Source organism: Gekko japonicus, unplaced genomic scaffold, assembly GCF_001447785.1.
Source record: "Gekko japonicus isolate JY-2015 unplaced genomic scaffold, Gekko_japonicus_V1.1 scaffold1395, whole genome shotgun sequence".
Taxonomy (NCBI): domain Eukaryota; kingdom Metazoa; phylum Chordata; class Lepidosauria; order Squamata; family Gekkonidae; genus Gekko; species Gekko japonicus.
The window spans coordinates 413,680-439,936 of record NW_015161440.1 but is presented as its reverse complement, the minus strand read 5'-3'; the positions used below and the strand labels follow the sequence as shown (position 1 = coordinate 439,936).

Genomic DNA, 26,257 nt, shown 5'->3' with positions numbered 1-26,257 from the left:
TGGGCCAAAACAACATGTTTGAAGTCCACCCAGCCCTCCAGAAGTCCCCATCAGGGAACGATTACAAGACTGGGAACAATCCCTTAGGCGTCGCAGCTTCCTGGGCCTCTTCCCACATCCCAAATCTCAGCCTTTCCCCTTCCTCTTTGGTGTAGTGGTTAAGTGCGCAGACTCTAATCTGGGAGAACCGGGTTTGATTCCCCACTCCTCCACTTGCACCTGCTGGATGACCTTGGGCAAGCCGTAGTTCTGGCACAGCTGTTCTTGAAAAAGAGCAGTTTCTGTCAGAGCTCTCTCAACCGCACCTACCTCACAGGGTGTCTGTTGCGGGGAGGGGAAGGGAAAGGAGTTTGTAAGCCGCTCTGAGACTCCGAGTGAAGGGCGGGGTATAAATCCAATCCCCCTCCTCCTCCCTCCTCAGAGTCCCTCTCCCTGTGACTCTCAATGAAGAGTCTGACCTCACCGGATCCAGGAGTTCCCCACTGCAGCCGGTTCCACTTGAATCTGCTTGCACCAACTCTCTGCCCTTTCTCCTCTCCTGCTCCCAGCCTCATTCTGACCATCCCTAGAGCTCTCAGGCTCCTTTTTAAAGAAACTGCAACCTGATCTCTTCCCAGCTGCTTGGCGGCATCCAAACAGGCACGGGAACCTTCACTGGGCAGCATTAGATGTGAAGGTGTTTCTTTTTGGCTGGGGGATTCCCTGGTTAGGAGGTTTCTCTCTCAGGGTAGGCTCACAGTCTGCCCTTTAATCTCAGGTGGTGACAGAAAAAAGCGTAAGCTTGGTCGTGACGTGCCAACTCCTTTGGTGTAGGGTTAGGCAGGGCTCTTTTTGTAGAAAAAGCCCAGCAGGAACTCATTAGCATAATAGGCCACACCCAACAGCAGGAACTCATTAGCATATTGGGCCACACCTCACAGCTCATTAGCACATTAGGCCGCACCCACATGTTACCAGAAGTGTGGCTATCCAGCCACACCCACCTTTTGCTTGTTATTCTGTTTACCTTGTTTGTTGTCAAAACCCAGGGCCTTTTTTTGTAGTAGGATCTCCTTTGCATGTTAGGCCACACACCCCTAATGTAGCCAATCCTAACGAGTTTCTGCTGTTGGGTGTGGCCTATTATGCTAATGAGTTCCTGCTGGGCGTGGCCAACTTGGGAGCTAGCTGGAACTCCGTTCCTGTGCCTTCCTGCCCAAAAATAGCCCTGGGGTTAGGAAATTCCTGGAGATTATTATTATTATTATTAATTAAATTTATAACCTGCTCTCCCTGGAGACCAGGCTTAGAGTGGGCAACATCATTTGTAAAGACATTCAGTTCAAACCTTCCATACGTAATCACCATAAATACCATGAAATGTAATTAAAATACATCATAGAAGAAGATAAGAAGAGGAGATTGGATTTATACTCCACCCTTCACTACCTGAAGGACTCTCAGAGCAATTTACAATCTCCCTTCCCTTCCTCTCCCCACAACAGACACCCTGTGAGCAGTGTTCCCTCTAAGCTGAGTTATTGTGAGCTAGCTCACAGTTTTGTAGCTCACACATTTTTGTCTGAGCTCAGGAAGGCTGGCTCCAGGAGCAAACTAGTTTATGCAGTAGCCAAACTGCTCACTCACAACTTAAATGCCAGTATCTCACCAAGTAGAATTTCTACTCACAAGACTCCACAGTTTAGAGGGTTGAATGAGGCAGGTGGGGCTTTGAGAGCTCTTTCCAGGACTGTCCTTGAGAGAACAGCTCTGAAAGAACTTATGACTGACCCAAGGTTACACCAGCAGCTGCATGTGGAGGAGCAAGGAATCAAACCCGGTTCTCCCAGATTAGAGTCCGCGATCTTAACCACTACACCAAACTGGGTATACATAGATACATTCCACTATACAGCTAAAACATGGCATAAAATCTCAGGAGGGATGTATAAGAAAAGGGAGAGGGGACAGAGGGATAAAGGGAGGAGGCTAATCCAAGATGTAAACCATCAAGATAGAGCTCGTCTCTGTCCTCAACCATACGCCCAGTGGAACAACACTGTTTTGCAGACCCTGTGGAACTGTAACAAGTCCCACAGAGCCCTGATCTCTCCCGGAAGAGTGTTCCACCAGGTTGGAACTAGGGCGGAAAATACCCTGGCCCTGGTTGAGGACAGCCGGACACTCTTTGGGCCAGAGATCACCAGCAGATTTTGATCACTAGAGCTGGACACTCTTTGGGGTATATACCAGGAAAAGCAGTCCCAAAGATATGCTGGTCCCAAACCCAAAACCTTGAACCTGACCCGGTCTTCAATCTGGAGCCAGTGCAGCTGGTAGAGCACTGGTTGGATATGTGCTCAGAAAGATGTTCCTGTCAGAACTCATGCAGCTGCACTCTGGACCAGTTGTAATTTCCGGGTCAGTCTCAAGGGAAGCCCTGCGTAGAGCGAGTTACAGTAGTCTAGCCTGGAGGTGACCATTGCATGGATCACTGTGGCTAAAACAGAGGTAGACAGGAAGGGAACCAACTCTTTAACCTGGTGAAGGTGGTAAGAGTCCAGTTTAACAACATTCATGACCTGAGCCTCCGTTAAAAGGGAGACATCCAGGGCCAGTCCCAACCTCCTGGTAGATGAAGCAGGTGTTACTGGCATACCATCAAGAGCCAGGAGTTGACATCCCAGCCCAGCATCCCCCTGGCCCAGCCACAGGACCTCCATCTTCGATGGATTTAATTTCAGCTGGCTCTGCTTCAACCAACCAGCCATGGCCTCCAGACTCTTGGTCAGATTTTCAAGCGCAGCATTCAGATGGCCGCTGATCAACAGACAGACCTGAGTGTCATCAGCGTACTGGTGATGCTCAAGCCCAAAGCTCAACACCAGCTCGGCAAGGGGGCACATAAAGATGTTAAAAAACACCAAGGAGATTATTGCCCCTTGGGGGACCCCACATACCAGTGACTATCGAGACCCTCTCCCCTAGCACTACCCTCAGTCCCTGATCTTTGAGAAAGGAGACAAAGCATTGCAAGGCTGTCCCCCAGATCCCCACATTGGCAAAGTGGTGGGTCAACAGTAGGGCTGCCAAGTGGGGGCAGGGGGCGGGTAAACCCCCGCTTTCCGCCGCCGCGGAATCGAGCCCCGGGGGGAACCCCACCCCGGCGTGCGCATCACCAGGAAGTGACGTTATGATGCCGGGCACGCTAGGGGCGGGGCCACGACCATCCAAGGGGAAACTCTATGGTTTCCCCTTGAATGGTTGTGGCCCCGCCCCCAGCATGCCCGGCGTCATAACGTCACTTCCTGGTGACGTCCGTGCGGCGCGTGCGCGCTCCAGGATCCACCCGGCGGGAGTCCCCCGCTGCGGAGGTAAGCTATACTTGGCAACCCTAGTCAACAGATCTTGATCAACTGTGTCAAATGCTGCTGACAGGTCAAGTAATCTCAGCAGCGCTGACCTGCCTGGATCCAGCTGTCTATGGAGGTCATCTGTGAGAGCGACCAGTGCCATCTCCGGCCCAGAAACTGTATTGGAAGGGATCCAGGACTGCTGTGTCATCCAGGAAAAGATTTGGTGGTAAAGACTAGTGAGGGCTGAATTTGGGGATGGACCGTAGCTGTGTACCATACAGTCCACCTTCCAATGCAGCTCACTTCTCCAGGGAACTGGTTGCTGTTGTCTGGAGATGGGTTTCGATTGCATGAGCTCTCCAGGCCCCATGTGGAGGTTGGTAGTCCCACGTTTGCTGTGGCGTGCTCGAAAATCACCCGTGGCCTAGTTTCCGCAGCATTAATTTGGATTAAAGATTGGGCCTTGAAAACTCTACGGGTTTGCGATAAGTCGACTGCGACTTTACTGCACCTTCCACCACCACCTAGTCAGAACCGTCCATTTGATTGTGTTCGTTGGTACAAAGTGAATTCTACCGACCGTGCCCACATTTTTACCTGTAGTCTTTTCCAGGACTCGTGGTCTTTTGATCCTAGCTGAAAATTTTAGCCACAGAGGGGTCATTTTCTCAAAGCCAAAGAAGATTTCTGGTTTTGTTTCATTTTGCATTGTGGGAATATTTGTAGAGACTCGGCATCCACTGTACCTGCTTCCAGACAGGGCCGGCCCGAGGTTTTTTGGCGCCCTAGGCGAAACTAGCGCCTCCCCAGGCGAGGCTGCCTTGTGGTGCCCCCCCTCACCTTGTGTCTCCCCCCCACGGGGGGGCACCAAGGAGACTGCTGCGGCAGTTTGAAGTTGGCTCCTCCACCGCCCGCTGCTCCAATGGTCCTCGTTCGTTTGCATTGACACTGGAGGTCAGCCCCGGCAGGGGCTTTTATTGGCTGCACTGCCGCTGCACCTGCCGGGCTGCCAAACTCTAGGGCAGACCCCCGTCTCCTCCTCCTCTTCTTTTCTTGTCTTTTTTTAAGGGAGGGGGAGAGGGTGGGAAGGGAGGGGGGAGTCTGGCCGGGTAGCTTATGAAGCTAAAAATGGCTTTAACCCCGGAAATAGCACTATTAAATATGATACCGGAAGAGTATACTCAAAATGATGAATACTTGTTAACATTTATAATAACCGCTGCGAGAATATTGATGGCTAAATATTGGAAAAGCGAGATTTTGCCAACAAGAGATGAAATTATATTTGAATTGATGGAGTTAGCAGAAATTGACAAATTAACAATAAGTCTTCAAAGGAAAGATGGAGGTGTGTTTAAAAAGAGATGGAAAAAAATGTATATCTGGATTCAAGAGACAAGGGGATATATGGATTGAAGTATATGTTTGTAGAAATCTATGTGAATAGAATAAGACTCAGTGTGTAAGTAAAAATGGATGTATATAAATTGGGAAAATGATAAATAAGTGTATTAAAAAAAAGAAACAAAATCACCCATGGCCTAGTTTCCCTGCCGTGCTTTCCTTGCCTGTCTCACCCTGAACCACTTCCACTCCCGCAAGCCTCGCCCTCCGTGTACCAGACTCCCCAATTTGTAACAAGAGGGCAAACCTCTACCAGGCCGAGTGCAAACACAGTTTCCAGAAAACATATCCAAGCCCCTCGCTGGCACTCTATGGGCAGGTGACTTTGAATAATAGAATCATAGAATGTTAAGAGTTGGAAGGGACCTTGCAGGTCATCTAGTCCAACCCCCTGCACTCCAGCCGAAAGACAGTCCTACAACATACCCGAAAGATGGTCGTCCAGCCTCTGCTTGAAAACGTCCAACAAAGGAGCCTCCCAAGGCAGTCTGTTCCACTGCTCAACCACTCACAGTTAGGAAGTTTCTCCTGATATTTAGCCGGTATCGACTCCTTTGTCATTTCCACCCATTAGATCTAGTCTTGCAATCTGGAGCAAGAGGGAATAGATCTGCTCCATCTTCTACATGACAGCCCTTCAGATATTTGAAGACTGCAATCATGTTTCCTCTAAGCCTTCTCTTAGATTTTGATTATAAGTTAATTGGAGAGCTTTGGATATGGGGAAGCTAAGGGGACCGGTTGCAGGACAAGAGGATAATTTCAATCGCTCTCCCTAACACCACCCCCAAAACACGTATCTACCTAGTCATAACCTTGCCCCAGGTTTCCTTACAAGGAGATTTTAATAAGCAATGACCAAGCATACAGAAATAGCAGTCTAAGCTCCCATCTGCTGGGTTTCAAATACACACACACACACACAACAAAACTTAGCCAGACCTCGAGGTGAGAGGCATAGCTAAAACTAAGCATCTTATACTCTGATTGCTGGCCACAAGTAATCAAATGATTCCAAACACTAGGATGAGCCAGGCCAACTTCCACCTGGCATCTAGTGGTGAGAGGAAACAGATCAGGCATCCTGGATAAGAGCTGCTAACTAGCAGGGGTAATTTCCTGCAGGAGCGCACAGGAGCGGAGCTCCGGCAGTAAAGAGCCCAGGGGGCAGGCACATGCAACAAGCCCCGCCCCCTGCTCCCAGCAGCCTCAGGCCACAAGGAGCAAGAAGCAGCCAGGTAAGCTGCAGAGGCCCCCTGGTCCAAAGGCACCTTTAAGACCAAGTTTTATTCAGGTTCAAGCTCTCCCTCCTCTGCAAGGACAGATCTGCACTTCCCCCCCCCCCAATACCTAGCAATCCAAAACAGTCCAGTGGAGCCTGAGCGGTGGGTGTCGCCTTCTGACACACTTCCGGTGATGTCAGTGGGTGTGGCATATGCAAATATGTTATGCTAATGAGTCATGCTAATGAGCTCCTGCACCTCTTTTTCTACGAAATGACCCCTGCTAACCAGCATGCGAGAGAAGCTCTTGGGAATGACCTGATGGCCGTCCCCTCACAGGACTCAAGTTACCTAAAGGTCAAGCGCCAGCCTGTAACAAAGATGAAGTTGCAAAGGCTATGCACAAGGAAGAGAAGAAGAAGAAGAGAGTGGATAGATACCCCACCCTTCACTCCCCAAAGGTGTCTCAGAGCGCCTTACAAAGTCCTGTCCCTTCCCCTCTCCACAACAGACACCTGTGAGGTGGGTGGGGCTGAGAGAACTGACACAAAATGCTCCTTTTTCAAGGACAGCTGTGCCAGAGCTTGTGACTGACCCAAGGTCACATAGCCAGGTGCAAGTGGAGGAGTGGGGAATCAAACCCGGTTCTCCCAGATCAGCGTCCGTGCACTTAACCACTACACCAAACTGGCCAGGGTCACCATGATGAAGAGGCAGGCAATGGCAAACCACCTCTGTATGCCTCTCGCCTTGAAAACTCTACGGGTTTGCGATAAGTCGACTGCGACTTTACTGCACCTTCCACCACCACCTAGTCAGAACCGTCCATTTGATTGTGTTCGTTGGTACAAAGTGAATTCTACCGACCGTGCCCACATTTTTACCCGCAGTCTTTTCCAGGATCCGTGGTCTTTTGATCCTAGCTGAAAAGTTTAGCCGCAGAGGGGTCGTTTTCTCAAAGCCAAAGGAGATTTCTGGTTTTGTTTCATTTTGCATTGTGGGAATATTTGTAGAGACTCGGCATCCACTGTACCTGCTTCCAGATAGGCATGCGAGCCTCCCAGGTGGGACTTGGGAACCCCCTGCAATTGCAGGACATCTCCAGACTACAGTGTTCGGTTCCCCTGGAGAAAATGGTTGCTTTGGAGGGCGGACTCTATGGCACTGTACCCCCAGGCTCCATCCCCAAAATCTCCAGGAATTTCTCAGCCTGGATCTAGCAACCCTACCCCCCTCCCATCCCCTGCTGGTGGACCTGGCAAATATTTAAGCTGGGAAAGAACTTGCTAGTCAATTGGATACTTCCAACTGACTAGGCAAGTTCTTTTCCGGCTTAAATATTTTGTAAAGGATCAAGAAAAAGTAAACAAAGTCTAGCCTGCCTCAAAAGAGACATCAGAGATTGGAACTTGAGAATGTCAGATTCCTCTGGAAGGGACCATTGTTGACAGCTACTGCAGACGTTACAAGATTCGCAGGTCTCCTGCATGCGTGGGCGACCGTCTCTGTGATTGCACCTCGTCCTCAGACAGGTAATGGCCTTCCCCGGTTCTGCTTGAGAAAGTTTCCAACGAGACCTTTTATACGTCTGCTAAGGTTGCTGCTGCATTCCAACCTATTCCCACACCCCCAGAACCAAAAAAGGAAACTATTGGGACCCGCAAAGCCATTCCAGCCGCTCCCTCAAGCTTGAAATAATTCCCAAAACCTCAAATGCCCCCAGCAACTCTCTTCTGCCATCTGGGTGGAAAAAACTCAGGCTGTTCTAAGAGGAGCAAAAGATGTATTTGCACAGATCCCAGTAGTTGGGGTGGGGTGGGGTGGGGTGGAAGAAACACAAGAACACAGAGCTGGAAGGGTCATCTAGTCCTAGGGCTGCCAAGTGGGGGCGGGGGGCGGGGAAACCCCTGCTTCAGAGGCCCGATTCCCGCCCCCGCGGAATAGGGCCCCGGGGGGAACTCCGCCCCTGAAGCGCAACCACATCGATCACATTGGGGATGTGGCCCCGATCGTCGGAGGGAAAACTCTATGGTTTTCCCTCCGACGATCGGGGCCACGCCCTCAACGTGATCGATGTCGCGCGTCACTTCCGGTGATGTGCTGGCAGCGCGCTTTGCGTTCACACGTCGACGGACAGCTCCCAGAGCCCAGCGAGGCTCCCCCGCCGGTAAGAAAAATTGACTTGGCAACTCTGTCTAGTCCAGCCCCCTGCACAATACATGAACTTCATACCTCCCCCTCCACACCCTCAGTGACTGCTGTTCCACACCCAGAAGACGACAAAAAAACCTCCAGGATCCCCAGCCAAACTGGCCTGGAGAAAAATGGTTTCCTGACCCCAAAGTGGCGATTGGCATTTCCCTGGGCGTGTAAGAAGGGGCCACAAGAACTAAGCCCTGAGGCAACACTTCCTGCCCTCCCTTGTGATCTGCCTTACTTCACACAATCAGCTTTGCAGTCAGATGGCCACCTGGCCTCTGTCTGAAAACCTCCAAAGGAGGAGAACCCACCACCTCCTCCCGAGGAAGCCTGTTCCACTGAGGAACTGCTCTTAACAGTCAGGAAGTTCCGGAAGGAGCAGGGCGACTCTTCACAGGGGCCCATGTTTCCGATAGACCGGGATCATCATGAGACCAGCTACTCATCTTGCACCTATAGGTAGGGCTGAGGGCTCGGGAAAAACTACCCCATCATTGTCAGCACTGAAGAGAAAGGTTCAGGATGGATTATAGGGTTTCCTGCTCCCCACTGTCCACCGGTGGGGGACAGGGGGCAGGGTTGCCGGATCCAGGTTCGGAAACTCCTGGAAATTTGGGGATGGAGACTTGGGGAGGGCAGGGACCTCAGCGGGGTACAGTGCCATAGACTGAGTCCACCCTCCAAAGTATCCGTCTTCTCCAGGGAAGCTAATCTTTGTAGTCTGGAGATGATCTGTCATTCTGGGTGACCCACAGGTCCTGCCTGGCTAGCAACAAGACAAAAGTTGGGCAGACCCCGAGAATAACTCTCACCGTTGCTTTGAGGCCCCTCAGTCTTCTCTGCAGTCATCTGATCAAATTCTAAACAGCCCAGAACAGGCACCCTCTCTCAAGTATCCAACAGAGATAAACGTTAAAAGAGACCCAAGCAGGTCTTCTCGGTGCTGTCCTAGAATCCGAGTTCTTCCTTCCTTCAAGATTTTTTTACACACCCCGGCCACAACATCTGCATCCGATGTGCCAGTTCGGGCAGACGCATCATCTCCCACCCTAGTTCAGTATCTGAACAGGGATCGGCCCGTTGCGTCCCCGCTGGTAAAATCTCCCTCACCGTCATGGGGCAGGACTCCAGAGAGAGAGAGACCTATGGCTAGAAGACGCCCCAAAACTCCAACTGGTATCCAGCAGCATTCTCTGTTGCTCCAACAGCGCCAATCAGAGCAAGTGAGTGACAGGCCTCGGTGGCCTCACCCCCCTGATACTTGGTGATACGCACAACAATACAAAGTAAGGCTTGTATCATGCCCAGGCTGGATGCCAAGTATGACCTCAGGGTATTGCATGAGCCGGCGTGCAATTGTCACCCTCGCTGTCTCTGAGAAAGCCCTGCCTCTTCGGGAGAAGTCAGATCTTAATGCAGACATGGAATGTGGGCGCTCTACTTTGCTCAACGCCATCCAAGGAGCCGGAGAGTCCCGATGCAGCAGCTGGACATACGGATTTCTTCAGCGGTGTCTGTCTCAACACAGTCCCTCTCCAAGGGTCTTGGGGGCAGGTAGCAATGGTTGAGTACAGTAAAATCCCCCCCAAAAAATTCAAGTTTGCTCACAGCTACTTAATGCTGCTTGCTGAATGGCATCCCAGAGAGGAGGGGGGGTGACACATCTGCAAACGTCTGCTCTGGCAGAGTTCAGAGGCAGAAAACACAGTGGAACATGGGAGCCACAGGAATCAGCTTTAAAAGACAGGTCCGTGGAGGTCAGGTCTATCAGTGGCTACTAGCGATAAGGTCTATCAGTGGCTACTATCCATAGTGATTAAAGAGAACCTTCATGTTCAGAGGCAGTTAGCCTCTGAATCTCAGAGGCAGGAAGCAATACCGGTTAGCCTCTGAATCTCAGAGGCAGGAAGCGATTCTAGGGGAGGGCCTCGGTCTCTACGCCCTGTTGTTGGCCCTTCATAGTAACTGGTTGGCCACTGTCACTGGGTGAGACGGGATGCTGGATTATATGGACCCTCACTGGTCTGATCCAGCAGGGCTCTTCTGATGCTCTTATCAGGGGAAGGCCTCGGCCTCTCTGCCCTGTTGTTGGCCCTCCAGAGGAACTGGTTGGCCCCTGTGTGAGACAGGATGGTGGACTCAATGGACCTTCACTGGTCTGATCCAGCAGGGCTCTTCTGATGCTATTATCAGGGGAAGGCCTCGGCCTCTCTGCCCTGTTGTTGCCCCTCCAGAGGAACTGGTTGGCTGTTGTGTGAGACAGGATGCTGGACTGGATGGACCCTCCCTGGTCTGAACCAGCAGGGCTCTTCTGAGGTTCTTCTCAGGGGAAGGTCTCGGCCTCTCTGCCCTGTTTGGCCCTACAGAAGAACTGGCTGGCCACTGTGTGAGAAAGGATGCTGGACTGGATGGACCCTCACTGGTCTGATCCAGCAGGGCTCTTCTGAGGCTCTTATGGTGTGAGCAAATGGAGGCTGGTTTCTTGCGGAAGACAGACTGCTGGGGAAGAGTCTGTTTTCCATTGATACAGTGAAGGCTCTCAAAAAAAATCAGTAAGCGAGTAACCAAACGAGCATGTGAACATTTAATGATTACCTCCCCAAGGCCTCAGATTCGACCTGTCAACGATAACTACTGTCTCATAGAAGAATACTTATGAGGAGCCATGCCAGGACCATGTAATAAACAGCTGTCCCACCCAGCACATTTTCTACCAGTTATCTGTCATTACTTCTAGCCAGGCAGGAGATCGAGAACTGAAGTAGATGCCAGGAGATGTTGAGACAGACTTGGCCCAGGAGATCTGGGTTTTATCTACCTACCGATACATGTTTCCTCTGTCTTTCTTCCTAAGCTTCCCCTCTCCTTTCATTATCCCAAACAACCCTGGGACATAAGCCAGGCCAAGAAACACTAAGCCACACTAAGTTAGGGAGGGGCCGTGGCTCAGTGGCAGAGCCTCTGCCTGACATGCAGAAGGTCCCAGGCTCAACCTCTGACAGCATCTCCAGTTAAAAGGACCAGGCAGGAGGTGATGGGAAAGACCTCCGCCTGAGACCCTGGAGAGCTGTCAAGAGGGGCAGTGACTCAGTGGCAGAGCCTCTGCTTGGCATGCAGAAAGTCCCAGGTTCAATCCCCGGCATCCCCAGTTAAAAAGGACCAGGCAGGAGGTGATGGGAAAGACCTCATGCCTGAGACCCTGGAGAGCTGTAAAGAGGGGCTGTGACTCAGTGGCAGAACCTCTGCTTGGCACGCAGAAAGTCCCAGGTTCAATCCCCAGCATCCCCAGTTAAAAAGGACCAGGCAGGAGGTGATGGGAAAGACCTCAGCCCGAGACCCTGGAGAGCTGTAAAGAGGGGCTGTGAGTCAGTGGCAGTTCCTCTGCTTGGCATGCAGAAGGTCCCAGGTTCAGTCCCTGGCATCTCCAGTTGAAAAGGACCAGGCAGATGATGGGAAAGACCTCAGCCCGAGACCGTGGAGAGCTGTAAAGAGGGGCTGTGACTCAGTGGCAGATCCTCTGCTTGGCATGCAAAAAGACCTGGCAGTAGGCAATGTGAAAGACCTGGAGAGCTGCTGCCAGTCCAAATAGACAATACTGACTTTGATGGACCGAGAGTCTGATTCAGTATTAGGCAGCTTCGCGTGTTCACACAAAATCACTCAGGGCCTATAGGGCTGCCAGCTCCATCCTGGAAAATTCCTGGAGATTTGGGAACGGTGTCTGGGGACGGAGGAATTTGGGGAAGTCAGTTACATTGTGACGTCATTCTAGGACTTCCCTTTTCCCTAGACTCTATAGTATACTGCAGAATCGTCTGAAGCTGCCATGTCCTGCAGAGGAACTGATCTTTGTAGCCTGGGGATCAGATGTTATTCCAGGAGAACTCCAGCACACACCCCTGTCCTCCCAGGTCTGCTCCCAGGACTTTCAATCAGACATGCCTTGTTAGTAGTTTCATGCTGGGAAGTCATTTTCGGGTGGAGGGGCACCAGGAGTCATTTCATAGAAAAAGAGGTGCAGGAGCTCATTAGCACAACTCATTAGCATAACTTATTTGCATATGCCACACCCCCTGACTTCACCGGAAGTGTGTCAGCAGGCAACACCCACCGCTCAGGCTCCACTGGACTATTTTGGATTGCTAGCTATTGGGGGGGGCATGCAGATCTGTCCTCACAGAGGAGGGAGAGCTTGTACCTGAATAAAACTTGGTCTTAAAGGTGCCACTGGACTGTTTTGGACCGGAGGGGGCTCTGTGACTTACCTGGCCGCTTCTTGCTCTGACTGACGGCTGCTGGGAGCAAGGGGTGGGGCTTGTTGCATGCGCCCGCCCCTTGGGCTCTTTACTGCCGGAGCTCCGCTCCTGTGCGCTCCTGCAGGAAATGACCCCTGAGGGGCACCCAGTTCTGTTTAGCCTCCCTCCACGCACTGTTTTCCCGATCTGTAACAGCCTCAAGGAGTTGCCATTGACCACCTTAGGGAATCTTATGAGTACTGATAGCTATGGGTAGCTTTCGGCAGCGGGCAGATAGCAGCTCTCTGGGCCATTTCAGATGGGGAAATGGCCCATGGGGAGAGCCTGAACCCCGCCCCCTTGCATGCTGGGCTCTCAGTCTGAACTGGCTCCTGGGAACTGAGCCCCCCGCACAGAACACACGAGGCACGTCTGACGTGTGAAAGTCCTCGTGGTGGACTGGGGGAGGACACGAGGACCACGTAATGGACAGTTAGGGCAGTGAGCTTCCCAGGTTATCTTCTGCGGTCAAAAGGACTAGATCGGCCATCCCCCACATGCTGTTTTTACAAAGTGGGCGGGACGAGGTGGGGCACTTGCCCAGAACAGCTTCTGACTGGCCCCCGGAGAGCCAATCATCTGGGCAGATTAAAATAATGCTGTTTGAGTGGCCACTGCAACCACAGTGTTGGTTTTAGTCTCTCTTACTCCTGGAGAGCCAGTTTGGTGCAGTGCTTAAGTGCGCGGACTCTAATCTGGGAGAACGGGGTTTGATTCCCCACTCCTCCACTTGCACCTGGCTGGATGACCTTGGGCAAGCCGTAGTTCTGACAAGAGCTGTTCTTGAAAAAGAGCAGTTTCTGCAAGAGCTCTCTCAGCCCCACCTACCTCATAGGGTGTCTGTTGTGGAAAGGGGAAGGGAAGGGAGTTTGTAAGCCGCTCTGAGACTCCTTTGGGTAGTGACGGGCGGGGTATAAATCCAACTTCTTCTTCTTTTACCTCACAGGGTGTCTGTTGTGGGGAGGGGAAGGGAAAGGAGTTTGTAAGCCACTCTGAGACTCCTTTGGGTAGTGACGGGCGGGGTATAAATCCAATCTCTTCTTCTTGTTCTTCCTTCCCAGTGCATTTTTTAAAATTATCACTCTTCTTCTATGTGCTTGGGCGTCTTCTACACATGTGGCTCCGCCCCCTGGGGCAGCCATTTTGTCACTCCACCCACCACCCTGTGTCAGAATTCCAGAGTTCCAAAAAAGGACCCCTGCACTAGACTTTTTAAAAACACGTTATGGTGTCGAGGAAGCTGAATTTTGCACCAGCGGCACGTCCTGGGCCTCTTCTCAGCGAGAAGCATGGGCTACACAAAGCCATCAGTGACCAGCTTGCCCTCAGTCCACAGTTCCCACCGTGAGAGTCAGGTCATGGGAAAAGGCCAGTGCTAGAAATAAACTACGGTCTCCCTTCACCAATCCCTAACTCAGGAACTGAGATGAGTCCCGTGTGGCACCCTTAAAACCAACGAAGTTTTATTCAAGGTATAAGCTTTCGTGTGAAAGCACACTTCTTCAGATACAGAAGTGTGCCTGCACACGAAAGCTTATACCATGAATAAAACTTTGTTGGTCTTAAGGGTGCCCACTGGACTCAAGACTTTGTTCTGCTGCTTCAGACCAGCATGGCTACCCACTAGCTTCGGGTGGGGCTTTTGGAGGCTCAGCCCCCTTTCTTAAAGCCACGGCCCCACAAGAATTTCTCCTGAAAATGCTTTTTTTCAACCACTTTTAAACATTTTTTAAAGTCACGAGCTCCATTTAAGCAGAGTGGGGCGCTGCAGTTGGCTAATTCCTGCACTGAGCAAGGGGGTTGGAGTAGGTGACCTCTAGGATCCCTTCTAACTCTGTGTCAAGAAACTGGTCTCCTTTAAGGGAGCTTTTCTGCCTAAGTGTTGGCTTTCTTGACTGTAGAAGCCACCCCCACCCCGGCCGGCTTGTTCTCAGAATTGTTGCTTAGGCTGGCCAAAAGTGATTAACTTGCAGCGGCTGAGAACTGTCATCTAAAGTTGTGGACAGCTTGCAATTTAGAGATCTATCCTGGTAACAGCTTTCTGGTGGCTAAATGGCTTTTCTTTCTGCACTTTCAGCCCCATTAAAAAAAAAATTGCCCCACATGCCACAAAATCCTGGCTACGGGCCTGCAGCTGCTTGAATCTATTGGGAATTAAGAGACATTGTCCAAGTGATGCAATCTCGCAAGGAACAGACTTTGCTTCAAGGAGGGTATACCTTTATTGGGATGAGCATGTAGGATTGGACGGAGACGTGGAATATATACACAGCCCTCAATGGAAGTTCTTTAAAAAAAATAATAAGTCACAAGATAATCCCTTCTGGAAATACAGAGGCTGGAGCGGTTCTTCCTCTCTTGCACAGTCACAGCCGCTAGCGAACCAGGTCTTTAAAGCAAAAGCTTTTTTAGACAGGAAGTTAACAGGACACTGGGCCTGTCATTCAGAACGCAGAGTGATGGCCACAACAGTTCTAGATCAAGAAGGACTGCAGAAGAAAAGCTGGGCATCCTGACCACACCTGAACAGGAGCCCCCAGGCTCTTCACTGGCAGTGGCTTCACTGGAAAAGAGTTTGCAGCTCGGAGATGGAACAGCCAGGCCAGGCTTCCTAACAGGATGACCAAGGGAGACAGACCCCCCCACCAAAGCAGTCGGTGGCAGGCATTAATGCACGGAGTGGATACGGCCGCCATTTTGAACCAGGCGGTGATGAAGCTGTTGGGCGGAGCCGCTTGTCCTTTCCAGGAGCCAAAGGGGGAGGGGGCTGAAAACGAGGCCCTGCTCTTCATTTCCAGTTAAGGATGTTAATTTGTGATCTCCATCTGGACTTTTCCATACACACAGGGCAGTCACTGAGGCTGCAAGCTGGAGCAGGGTGTGTGTGGGAAGGGGCGGGTAACTCTCTCTTCCCCCCCACCGCATTATTTGTCTGCTGAAAATTGCCTGTCCCCAGAAGTCACTTCCCGCCCCCCCCCCTCATGTTACGGGGAAGAAAAGCAGGAGGGGGCAGGGGCTGAGCCATTAACAGTAGTGTACTAGGTAACAGCGTTCCGTGTGCCTTGGTGTTTAGTCATGCTGGTCCTGGCTCCTGCCAACCTAGCAGTTCGAAAGCAAGAAATTGCAAGTAGATAAATAGGGACCACTTCAGTGGGAAGGTAACAGTGTTCCGTGCGCCTCGGCGTTTAGTCACGCCGGCCACATGACCACAGAGAAGTCCTCAGACAGCGCTGGCTCTTCGGCTTGGGAATGGAGACAAGCACCGCCCCCTAGAGTCGGTTTTGACCGGCTCTCGTGCAAGGGAAACCTTTACTAATCCATAATGTCATTAGACTGGGTAGAGGGCAGCTCATTTGACTTCACAGAGCAAAAGGGCAATGACATATCATCTTGCCTCGGCGTTTAGTCACGCCAGCCACATGACCACAGAGAAGTCTTCAGACAGCGCTGGCTCTTCGGCTTGGAAATGGAGACGAGCACCGCCCCCTAGAGTCGGATTCAACCGGCTCTCGCACAAGGGAAACCTTTACTAATCCATAGTGTCATTAGACTGGGTAGAGGGCAGCTCCTTTGACTTCACAGAGCAAAAGGCAATGACATATCATCTCTGCTCCTGACAACTCTTCAGAAGACAAATCTAAACAGGGAGTTACCCCAGTCGGGATCTTAACTGCCAGAAGGCACGGACCAGCAAGAGTCAGCCCCGGTCTCGGCACCCAGAAGGGCTGATGTTGGAGAGAGAAGATACCAAGCGCTGAAGCCAAGAAATAGTTTTTTTTAGAGCATTTGAGACTAAGAGCCCCGACCCGGATAGGCCAAGCTTACCCGACCTTTTTAGACCTTGGGAGCTAAGCAGGGTCGACCCTGGTTGGTATTGGGATGGGAGACTGCCAAGGAAGTCCAGGGTTGCTATGCAGAGGCAATGGCCAACCGCCTCTGAACGTCTCTTGCCCCGGCTGCGACTTGACGGTCCCTTTCCTCCACCACCAGTTTGGACTACCAGTTCTGGTGGTTGTCTGAAACATGTGCCTCTCTGGGATTAAGAGCTGAGTCCCTGGAGGGCAGGCTTCTTTCTTGATGTGGTGGTTAGGAGCGTGGACTCTAATCTGGGAGAACCGGGTTTTGATTCCCCACTCCTCCACATGCAGCTGCTGGTGTGGCCTTGGGTCAGGCACAAGTTCTCTCAGAGCTGTTCTCTCAAGGGCAGTCCTCGAAAGAGCTCTCTCAGCCCCACCTACCTCACACAGGGTGTCTGTTGTGGGGAGGAGGAGGGAAAGGAGATGGTAAGCCACTCTGAGACTCCTTCGGGTAGTGAAGGGACCTCCCCCATCTCCTCCTCCTCCTCCTCCTCCTCCTCCTCCTTCTGGCCCCACTGGACTCCAGCCAAGCAGGTGAGGCGTTCTTTGGGGATGCCATATATAGAAACCCTGCAAAGCCTATCAATCACAGACTGGATGGTGGGATAATTGTCCACAGCACGGGCGGCAGCAACGCCTCTGGCCCATTCGCCCCACCCAGTTTCCTGGAGGGAACTCTCTCACCCGTTTCCAGAGACGTAGGGTTCAAGATGGGGCAACAGAAGAAGGGTGGATATGGCAAGACTGGCATTAACCCGGCACGCGAGAGTGAAGCGAGAGCAGACTCTGCTCCTGTGCCGCAGAATTGTTACCTCACAGCTTCCCTGTTTACCGCAGCTCGTTCCCGTCAACCGGCAGTCCATCCCGCCTGCCTTAAGGGTCTCTTTTTTGTTTGCTTCTTGGCCCGAGAAGGGCTTGAAAGGATGCCTTTGCAGAACACCCCCACCCTGGAGATAACAGTCCTCAGATGTGTAGTGGTGTTTGTTTTGGCGGCAGAGGGGCAGGGTGGTGGCAGCGGCTGGAGCAGCTGCTCCGGGCTTCCGGGGAGAGACTGGAGATGGTGGTTGGGGTGGGGGGGTTGGCGGAAAAGCTGCTCGGAGCTCAGCGAAGGAACAAGCTTGGGATGAGAGGCACCAAAGCAAGGAAGGAATCTTCTTCTCCCTCCCTCCCCACCCACCAAAGAAGCTGACCCACTGACACCAAACACCGCCCAACCGGCTCATGTTATGTCTCCCTGAAAGGAAACGAATCCCGATGCTCTTAAAATGTGTGTGTGGGAGGGAGTGAGGGCTCTTTGGGGGCCTTGAGTCCCGTCTCCAGAGGTCACCGGGCCCAAGAAACGCCAGTCCACAGAGCGAGGGAGATAAAACTGTTTGTGGAGTGCAGAAAAACCCTGGGAACGATGCCCTCAAGGGCGGCGCCGCTTGGAAGTCCACCGAACCCACTCTCCTCTCACATCCAGCCACGTGGGGGAGTCGCAGAAGCAAAATTCAACATGACGGAGTGAGCTCCCATCTCTAGTTCCAGCTCCTGCCAACCTAGCAGTTCGAAAGCAAGAAACTGCAAGTAGATAAATAGGTACCACTTCAGTGGGAAGGTAACCGCGTTCTGTGTGCCTCGGTGTTTAGTCACACCGGCCACGTGACCACGGAAACGCCTTCGGACAGCGCTGGCTCTTTCGGCTTGGAAACGGCTCTCTCTCTCTCCCCCTGTAGTTCTCAGCCGGACGTGTATTTACAACCACACAGCCAGGAGCAATTGCACTTTGTTGGCAAGAAAGCACCATGCCCAACGCTGCCTCTGTCTGCCCCAGTCACCAGGCGAGGGGTGGGGTCATCCTGGGGCTACGCTGGGTCTCGCCAGCCTGCACGTCGCTGAAGGCTCGCTGCAAAGAAGGAGGGGGGGGGAAACCAGGAAGGTCGCCAAATGCAAAGAATAATCAGAGGCAAGGCCTGCCCCTCATTCCACAGGAGAAAGTCTTCCCCACATTGTATCTCCGTGCTTGCTCTCAACAGGAACCTTTCCAGAAATCCTAAACCTGCAGCACAGTAAGACAGCTGACGGCTGCGCTATTCTGGGATCACCCCACAGATTTTCCAAAGCGGGTCAGCGTGGCTGTTTGCCATCTGGAGAATGCAGCGGAGGACAACCTGCTTGGTTGGAGGCGCAAGACTTCGCCTGGGGAGGGCCCCAGTCTCAGGAACCCACGAAGCTGCTGTCCACTGAATCAGACCATTGGTCCACTGAGGGCACAATTTTCTACCCTGGCAGTGGCTTTCCAGGGTCTCAGGCAGAGGTCTTTCACATCACCGCCTACCTGGGCATTTGATGCTGGGGATTCAACCTGGGACCTTCTGCGTGGCAAGTCACAGCCTCTCTCTACAGCTCTCCAGGGTCTCAGGCGGAGGTCTTTCCCATCACCTCCTGCCTGGTCCTTTTGAGCTGGAGATGCTGGGGATTGAACCTGGGGCCTTCTGCAGGCCAAGCAGAGGCTCTGCCACTGAGCCACAGCCCCTCTTTACAGCTCTCCAGGGTCTCAGGCGGAGGTCTTTCCCATCACCTCCTGCCTGGTCCTTTTGAGCTGGAGATGCTGGGGATTGAACCTGGGGCCTTCTGCAGGCCAAGCAGAGGCTCTGCCACTGAGCCACAGCCCCTCTTTACAGCTCTCCAGGGTCTCAGGCGGAGGTCTTTCCCATCACCTCCTGCCTGGTCCTTTTGAGCTGGAGATGCTGGGGATTGAACCTGGGGCCTTCTGCAGGCCAAGCAGAGGCTCTGCCACTGAGCCACAGCCCCTCTTTACAGCTCTCCAGGGTCTCAGGCGGAGGTCTTTCCCATCACCTCCTGCCTGGTCCTTTTGAGCTGGAGATGCTGGGGATTGAACCTGGGGCCTTCTGCAGGCCAAGCAGAGGCTCTGCCACTGAGCCACAGCCCCTCTTTACAGCTCTCCAGGGTCTCAGGCGGAGGTCTTTCCCATCACCTCCTGCCTGGTCCTTTTAACTGGAGAGGTTGGGGACTGAACCTGGGACCTTCTGTATGCCAAGCAGAGGCTCTACCAGTGAGAACCACATCCCTTCCCACTCTCCTTGAGGCTGAATGAGGCCTTGCTGCTCATCGGAATCACTTGTCACAATCATAAGGTACTGGTGCACTGTTTACCCTTCTGCCAACTTTCCAAGCTAATGCCTGTAGCAAATTACTCGTGTGATTCACCGGCCACAATGCACCGAGAAAACATCAGACTACAAGGATCATTCGCCCAAACTCCAGCCAGGCCTCACGATACTGAAGTGACTGTGTGAGTCATTCCTAATAATGTAGTGTGAAGCTGAGGCACAGAATGTGGGAGAAAGTCCCTTCCTCGCCTTCTCTCTGGGCCCCACCTTCTAAGTGGCGTTAGCAGCCAAGGATCAGAGGTCATTTCGGGGGGGATCGCAGTCCCCCCGGGTGAGGTACGGGGAGCGGGGCACATGATGAAGCCCCGCCCCCTGCTTCCAGCCGCCCCGCTTCCGCGGTGGCGGCCGGGACCATTGGGGGCGGGGTGTGTGGACACACTTCCAGTGATGTCAGGGGGTGTGGCATATGCTAATGAGTTATGCTAATGAGTTCCCCTGCCAAGGATCCATACTGAAGTCCATTACCTCCTTTGCAACAGGCCATCTCTTGGCCTCCTGCCCAGACTCACAAAACCGTGGAACTGGCAGGACACGGCTCACACCCTCCCTTCCTCAAGCTGCTGAGCCAACCTGTTCAAAGCCTTTGTGTGTGTTTTTGGGCTGCCTGCGGTTTCACAAACAGAGGGAAATATTTGTTGTTGTAGATTTTCCAGGCCGTATGGCTGTGGTCTTGGCATTGTGGTACCTGATGATTGGCCAGCAGCTGTGACTGGCGTTCTCAGAGGCATACAGAAAGATCTGCTGGCAAAACGTCAGGCACTACAATGCCAAGACCATGGCCATACGGCCCGGAAAATCTACAACTAATGGACTCCGGCCATGAAAGCCTTTGACAATATTGACTAGTAAAACAATAAATCACTGTGTACAATTAAACAATATTTGTGGGTTTTTATATGCAATGTTTAGAATTCAATTATTAACAAAATTACAATAACACTACAATATGCAATATAAAGCTTAGCAGTACATACAGAGTAATACAGTACTAGTTACAGACAAACGACGGAGTTCTAGTACACTATCCGTTTGTCCTTCTTCAGGTTTGTCATTCTGTAATTATTTCTTCATTAGAATGAAGTGCTGCAAGCCATATTTCAAAATGCTAATTCTTGTACGATTTTTTTGATGTACGCTACCGCGCTTAGATTCTGGTGACTGGGGAGCTCCTATAGCAAGTTCTAATGTGACTGGGTCTACAGCATATAATAATTGGCTAAGCTTCCCTCTGTAACTAGTACTGTATTGCTCTGTATGTACTGCTAAGCTTTATATTGCATATTGTAGTATTATTGTTGTAATTTTGTTAATAATGGAATTCTAAACATTGCATATAAAAACCAACAAATATTGTTTAATTGTACACGGTGATTTACTGTTTTACCAGCTATTATACACCGTGGTCCTGTTTGTTGTAATATATCCTTTTGCCAATATTGAGGGAAATATCCTCTCAAACTGGCAAAATCCTCCCCTCTCCATCACCACCTGATGAAGCAAAACACACACCTGGGCTGACATTTGACAACCCGATCGTTATTGGAGAACGCTTGGAAATGCAGAATAGGCCCCCGTTCTAGCAGACTTACCATGACCAGGAATAGGACGTTCTCGGTGGCGGCTCCTATCTGGTGGAACGAGCTCCCAGAGGAGATCAGGGCTCTGCGGGACCTAGCACAGTTCCGCAGGGCCTGCAAGACGGAGCTCTTCCGCCAGGCTTTTGAATAGGAGCCGCCACCACTAGTGTACTACCATCGCACTAGTTTACCATCTACCCCCATATATGGACATCAGGACGGGGGCACGTACACCTAGGCCCCATAATCGCTGCACTATGGGTGAGAACGGGACGGTTAGGGGGTGGCCATCTTGCTTTTAGAAATTGTAATTTGGAGATTGGAAATTAGCTGAGAGAAGCACCAAAATCTGTTTTAATGGGGTTGTAATTTAATATTTTGTACTGTTTTATTTGGCAATATACCCTGTAAGCCGCCCTGAGCCTTCGGGGAGGGCGGGATAGAAATATGAATAATAAATAAAATAATAAATAAATAAACCCAAAGGCTCACCTCAAACTTGCTCATGAACTCCGCAAAAATGCCAAAGAAAGCCTCTGAGGTTGTGACTTTGGAGTCCTCCCCAAAGAAGGACAGGACTTTGCCAAACTCTTCCATAGCTCTCTGCTGAAGATCAGCCAAGGACTGGATGATGGGATGGGCGCTTTCCAGGAAGGCCTCGAGAAGGATAGCTAAGGACAAACTGAACGTCGTAAATGTGTCGTTGGGTTGTACGTTCAAGAAGACAGCTGGCAACAGCGAGCCAGAAGTCTTCGGACTTAAAGCAGCAAGCAAAACATGAGCCTGCAGTGCGATGTGACTGCAAAGAAAGCTAATGCCGTCTTAGGATGCATTAACAGAAGCCTTGTGTCCAGATCACGGGAGGTGGTAGTTCCGCTCTATTCTGCTATGGTCAGGCCTCACCTGGAGTCCTGTGTCCAGTTTTGGGCACCACATTTTAGGAAGGATGTTGACAAGCTCGAGCGTGTCCAGAAGAGGGCAACCAGGATGGTGAGAGGGTTGGAATCCAAGTCTTACGAGGAAAGGCTGAAAGAGCTGGGTATGTTTAGCCTGGGAAAGAGAAGGCTTAGAGGGGACATGATTGCAGTCTTCAAATATTTGAAGGGCTGTCATGTAGAAGATGGAGCAGATCTCTTCTCTCTTGCTCCGGATTGCAAGACTAGATCTAATGGGTGGAAATTACAAGGGAGTCGATACCGACTAAATATCAGGAGAAACTTCCTAACAGTAAGAGTGGTTGAGCAGTGGATCAGTCTGCCTCGGGAGGTGGTGGATGCTCCTTCGCTGGACGTTTTCAAGCGGAGGCTGGGCAACCACCTTTCGGGTGTGTTGTAGGGCTATCTTTCGGCTATGCTCCTGCAGAGTGCAGGGAGTTGGACTAGATGACCTGCAAGGTCCCTTCCAACTCTAACATTCTATGATTCTATGTCTCTATCACTCTCTCATTAGATAAAAAACAGAGGCAGGCAATGGCAAACTGCCTCCACTCATCTGTTGCCTTGAAAACCCTCTGAGGGGCTGCCAGAAGCTGGTTGTGACTTGAGGGCGCTTTAGAAAAAGAAAGCCAATTCTCGTTGAGTTTATTCGTGAGGAGGACGTTTCTCTTGGGTATCTTCACTCAGGATGCACAAGAGAACTCTGAAATCTGAAGCTTAATTGGCACAAAACGGCAGATGAGTCATCACCTCTCCCCCCACCACCACCACGGTGACTGCCACGTACAATTTCCCAACTCTTGTTCAACCTGCTCTTGAGTAAGCAGGGCTCGCAGGGCCAGGGCACAACCTCCAGCCGGGCCCTGCTTCCCTTCTGGAGAGGGGGCAGAACTCCTGCCCCAGGGGTCGCCAACCTTCTGGAGTCTGAGTGCACTTTTGGAATTCTGGCCCAGCACGATGGGCTCAGCCACAAAATGGCTGCCACAAAATGGCTGCTGCCAGGAGGCGGAGCCAGCCGCCAAATGGTTCCTGCAGTTTACCTTCAGTCACACTGCAAAGATCCCTGTGCTGTGGTGGCAGCTGCTGCAAAAACAGTTTTTAAAATCTGGATGAGAATCAACTCTCCAATGGCCAATAAGAAGCCCTGTTGGGCCAAAACCCCATATGGCCCCACCGACTTTATACAAACATTTATAGGGCAGCAGGAAAGGTGTCGGGAACCGCATCCGATCTTGTTGGGAAGAAGAGGAGGAGGAGATTGGATTTATACCCCACCCTCCACTACCCAAAGGAGTCTCATAGCGGTTTACCATCTCCTTTCCCTTCCCCTCCCCACAACAGACAACCGGTGAGGTAGGTGGGGCTGAGAGAGCTCTTTTTGTAAGCCGCTCTGAGACTCCAAGTGAAGGGGGGGTATAAATCCAATCTCTTCTTCTTCTTCTTCTTCTTCTCAAAACCCCATACGGCCCCACCGACTTTATACAAACATTTAGAGGGCACCAGGAAAGGTGTCAGGAACCGCATCCTATCCTGTTGGGAAGAAGAAGAGGAGGAGGAGGAGGAGGAGGAGGAGAGGGGGGGATTTTTGTGGGCAAGCCGATCGCCAGCTCTTTCGACAAAGGATACGACCATCACGTCCCCAAATCTGTCCTCTGAGCAAGCCGGCATATTCTGGCAGGCGATCTCGATCTCCTCGATGGTGGTGTGAAGGTCGTCGAGGTCGGCTGTTAACGTTCTTTGATTCACTATGGGAGAGAAGAGACAGAAGTCTGCCCCGCCTATCTTGGCTTCTCTGGTGGCGTAGCCCAAGGCCTTTCTCTGGCCAGGTAACTTACAAGGGTTATGCCAAGTGACACACAGAGATCTTTTTTATCACTGAGGCTAACCTTGATGATAATACTGGAATACTGTGTCCAGTTCTGGTCACCATATCTCAAAAAGGACATTGCAGAGCTGGGAAAAGTGCAGAGGAAGGCGACCAAGATGATGAGGGGTCTGGAGGCCCTTCCCTAGGAGGGAAGGCTGAGGAGTCTGGGACTTTTCAGTTTAGAAAAGAGATGACTGAGGGGGGGACTCGATAGAGGTTTATAAAATTATGCACGGGGTGGGGAGAGTGGACAAAGGGAACCTTTTCTCCCCCTCCCAAAACACTTGACCGTGAGGGCATCCGATGAAGCTGATGGGCAGTAGGTTCGAAACAGATAAAAGGAAATACTACTTTACACAGACAGTGATTCAAATGTGGCCTTTGCTGCCAGAGGCCGTAGTGATGGCCACAGGAATAAACAGCTTTAAAATGGGGTTAGACAGATTCATGGAGGAGAAGTCTATCGGAGGCTACTAGTCATGGTGACTGAGGGAAACCTCCATATTCAAAGGCACTAAGCCTCTGAATCACAGAGCCAGGAGGCAACATCAGAGGAAGGCTTCGGTCTCTCTGCCCTGTTGTTGGCCCTCCAGGGGAACTGTCTGGCCACTGTGTGAGACAGGATGCTGGACTGGATGGACCCTCACTGGTCTGATCCAGCGGGGCTCTTCTGATGTTCTTATTAGGAAAAGGCTTTGGCCTCTGTACCCTGTTTGTTTGACCCTCCAGAGGAACTGGTTGGCTGCTGTCAGGATGCTGGATTAGATGGACTCTCACTGGTCTGATCCAGCAGGGCTCTTCTGATGTTCTTATAGGGAACTTCCACATTCATCAGCCATAAACCTCTGATTCCCAGAGCCAGGAGGCAACCTCGGGGAAGGCCTCAGCCTCTCTGCCCTGTTGTTGGCCCTCCAGAGGAACTGGCTGGCCATTGTGTGAGACGGGAGGCTGGACTAGATAGACCCTCACTGGTCTGATCCAGCAGGGCTCTTCTACTATTATATTCCTAACCTCTAGCCAGGGAGGAAGACCATCCATTCTCCAACCCCATCTCTATGAACAGACTAAGCTGCTTTATGCTGGCAGTGCCTTTCTAGGGTTCCAGGAAAGTATCTTGCCCAGGGCTGCTCCCCGAGAGCCTTTTCACTGGAAATTCCAAATGTGTCCTGTGCCACTGAAACTCACAAGACTGCTGCCCTTCCAGCGTAATAGTTTCATCTGGCACTGAAAGAGCAAGCCAAGTTACACCCCGCCCAAACACACCCTGTTGGGGATGCCACAGGGAAAACCCTGAAGCCCTAGTAGGAATCAAAGCAGAAGGGGGAGTTATCGCAATGCAATAAAAGACCGGTGCTAGAGGAGCGACGGGTCTCTTGTTTCCAGACAGACTCAGGAGGAGCTCCGCCCTCGGTGCTTTACCTTTGGCGGCGTGTGGCACTGTGGGCAGATCCTTGGCAAAGCCCAGGAGTTCTGGGAAATGTTGGCTAAGCGATTTGGCAAGGATGTGTAGGAAGGTGGATTTCCCGTCGACAGTCTTGGTCGTGTTCAGCTGTATGGAAGCAAAGCAAGAACATTCGTTGTTGTAGATTTTTCCGGGCTGTGTGGCCGTGGCCTTGGCATTGTAGGACCTGATGTTTTGCCAGTAGCTGTGACTGACATCCTCAGAGGTATAACACAGAAAGAGGGAGTACTCTCTGTGTCAAGGTGAGAAGAAAAATGGTAGGCAGGTAATTTATATCTCCTCAGGAAGGTGGGGCAGGGCTGAGTCATTATCTGGTAGGAGTCCCCCAGGCTGTGAAGACATGCTAATGGAGGAGCTTTCCTGAGGAGGCTCATTTGCATATGGATTGGCTGTTGGCAAGAACAGTCGGTGGGGCCCTGTGCCACGTGGCGGCCGACTAAGAGAGGCCTGGCCGGGGAGGGAAGTTGGTTCAGCTCGGGTATTCCCACAGCAGTGAAATCTCTGGCTCTTATTGCTGCAGGTGAGAGTGGAGTTCCCGTTCTTTGGTCAGGGCCTGAAATGCCTTGCGGAAGAGGAGGCTGGCTGGGTGTCACAAGATCCGTGTTGTCCCTTCTCTCTCTCTTTCCTAGGAGTTTAGGGTGGCACCCTTGGTTCTATCTCCCCCCCCCTTCTGTCTTCACAACAGCCTTGTCAGTTAGGTGTGGCCAGGGGTCATTTCGTAGAAAAAGAGCTAGAGGAACTCATTAGCATAACTCATTAGCATATGCCACACCCCCTGACATCACCAGAAGTGTGTCATAAGGCCACACCCCCTGACATCACCGGAAGTGTGTCATAAGGCCACACACCCCGCCCCCAATGGTCCCGGCTGCCGGCGGTGGCCTTGCAGCTCCACTGCCGAGCCCCATGAGGGGCCCGGCGGTGGACCTG

At 51.7% G+C, this 26,257-nt stretch overlaps 1 protein-coding gene across 1 annotated transcript in view; it reads right to left on the bottom strand.

Moving 5' to 3' along the window:
- The window catches only part of GRID2IP (glutamate receptor, ionotropic, delta 2 (Grid2) interacting protein), a 113,362-nt gene that overhangs the window by 8,995 nt on the left and 78,110 nt on the right, over positions 1-26,257 (bottom strand). The window contains exons 21-24 of the mRNA XM_015429022.1: positions 25,285-25,414; positions 23,625-23,743; positions 21,556-21,720; positions 18,131-18,198 (exon numbers count right to left, since the gene is read on the bottom strand). Of these exons, the coding sequence (XP_015284508.1) occupies positions 18,131-18,198; positions 21,556-21,720; positions 23,625-23,743; positions 25,285-25,414 (482 nt within the window). The remainder of the gene's footprint in view (positions 1-18,130; positions 18,199-21,555; positions 21,721-23,624; positions 23,744-25,284; positions 25,415-26,257) is intronic.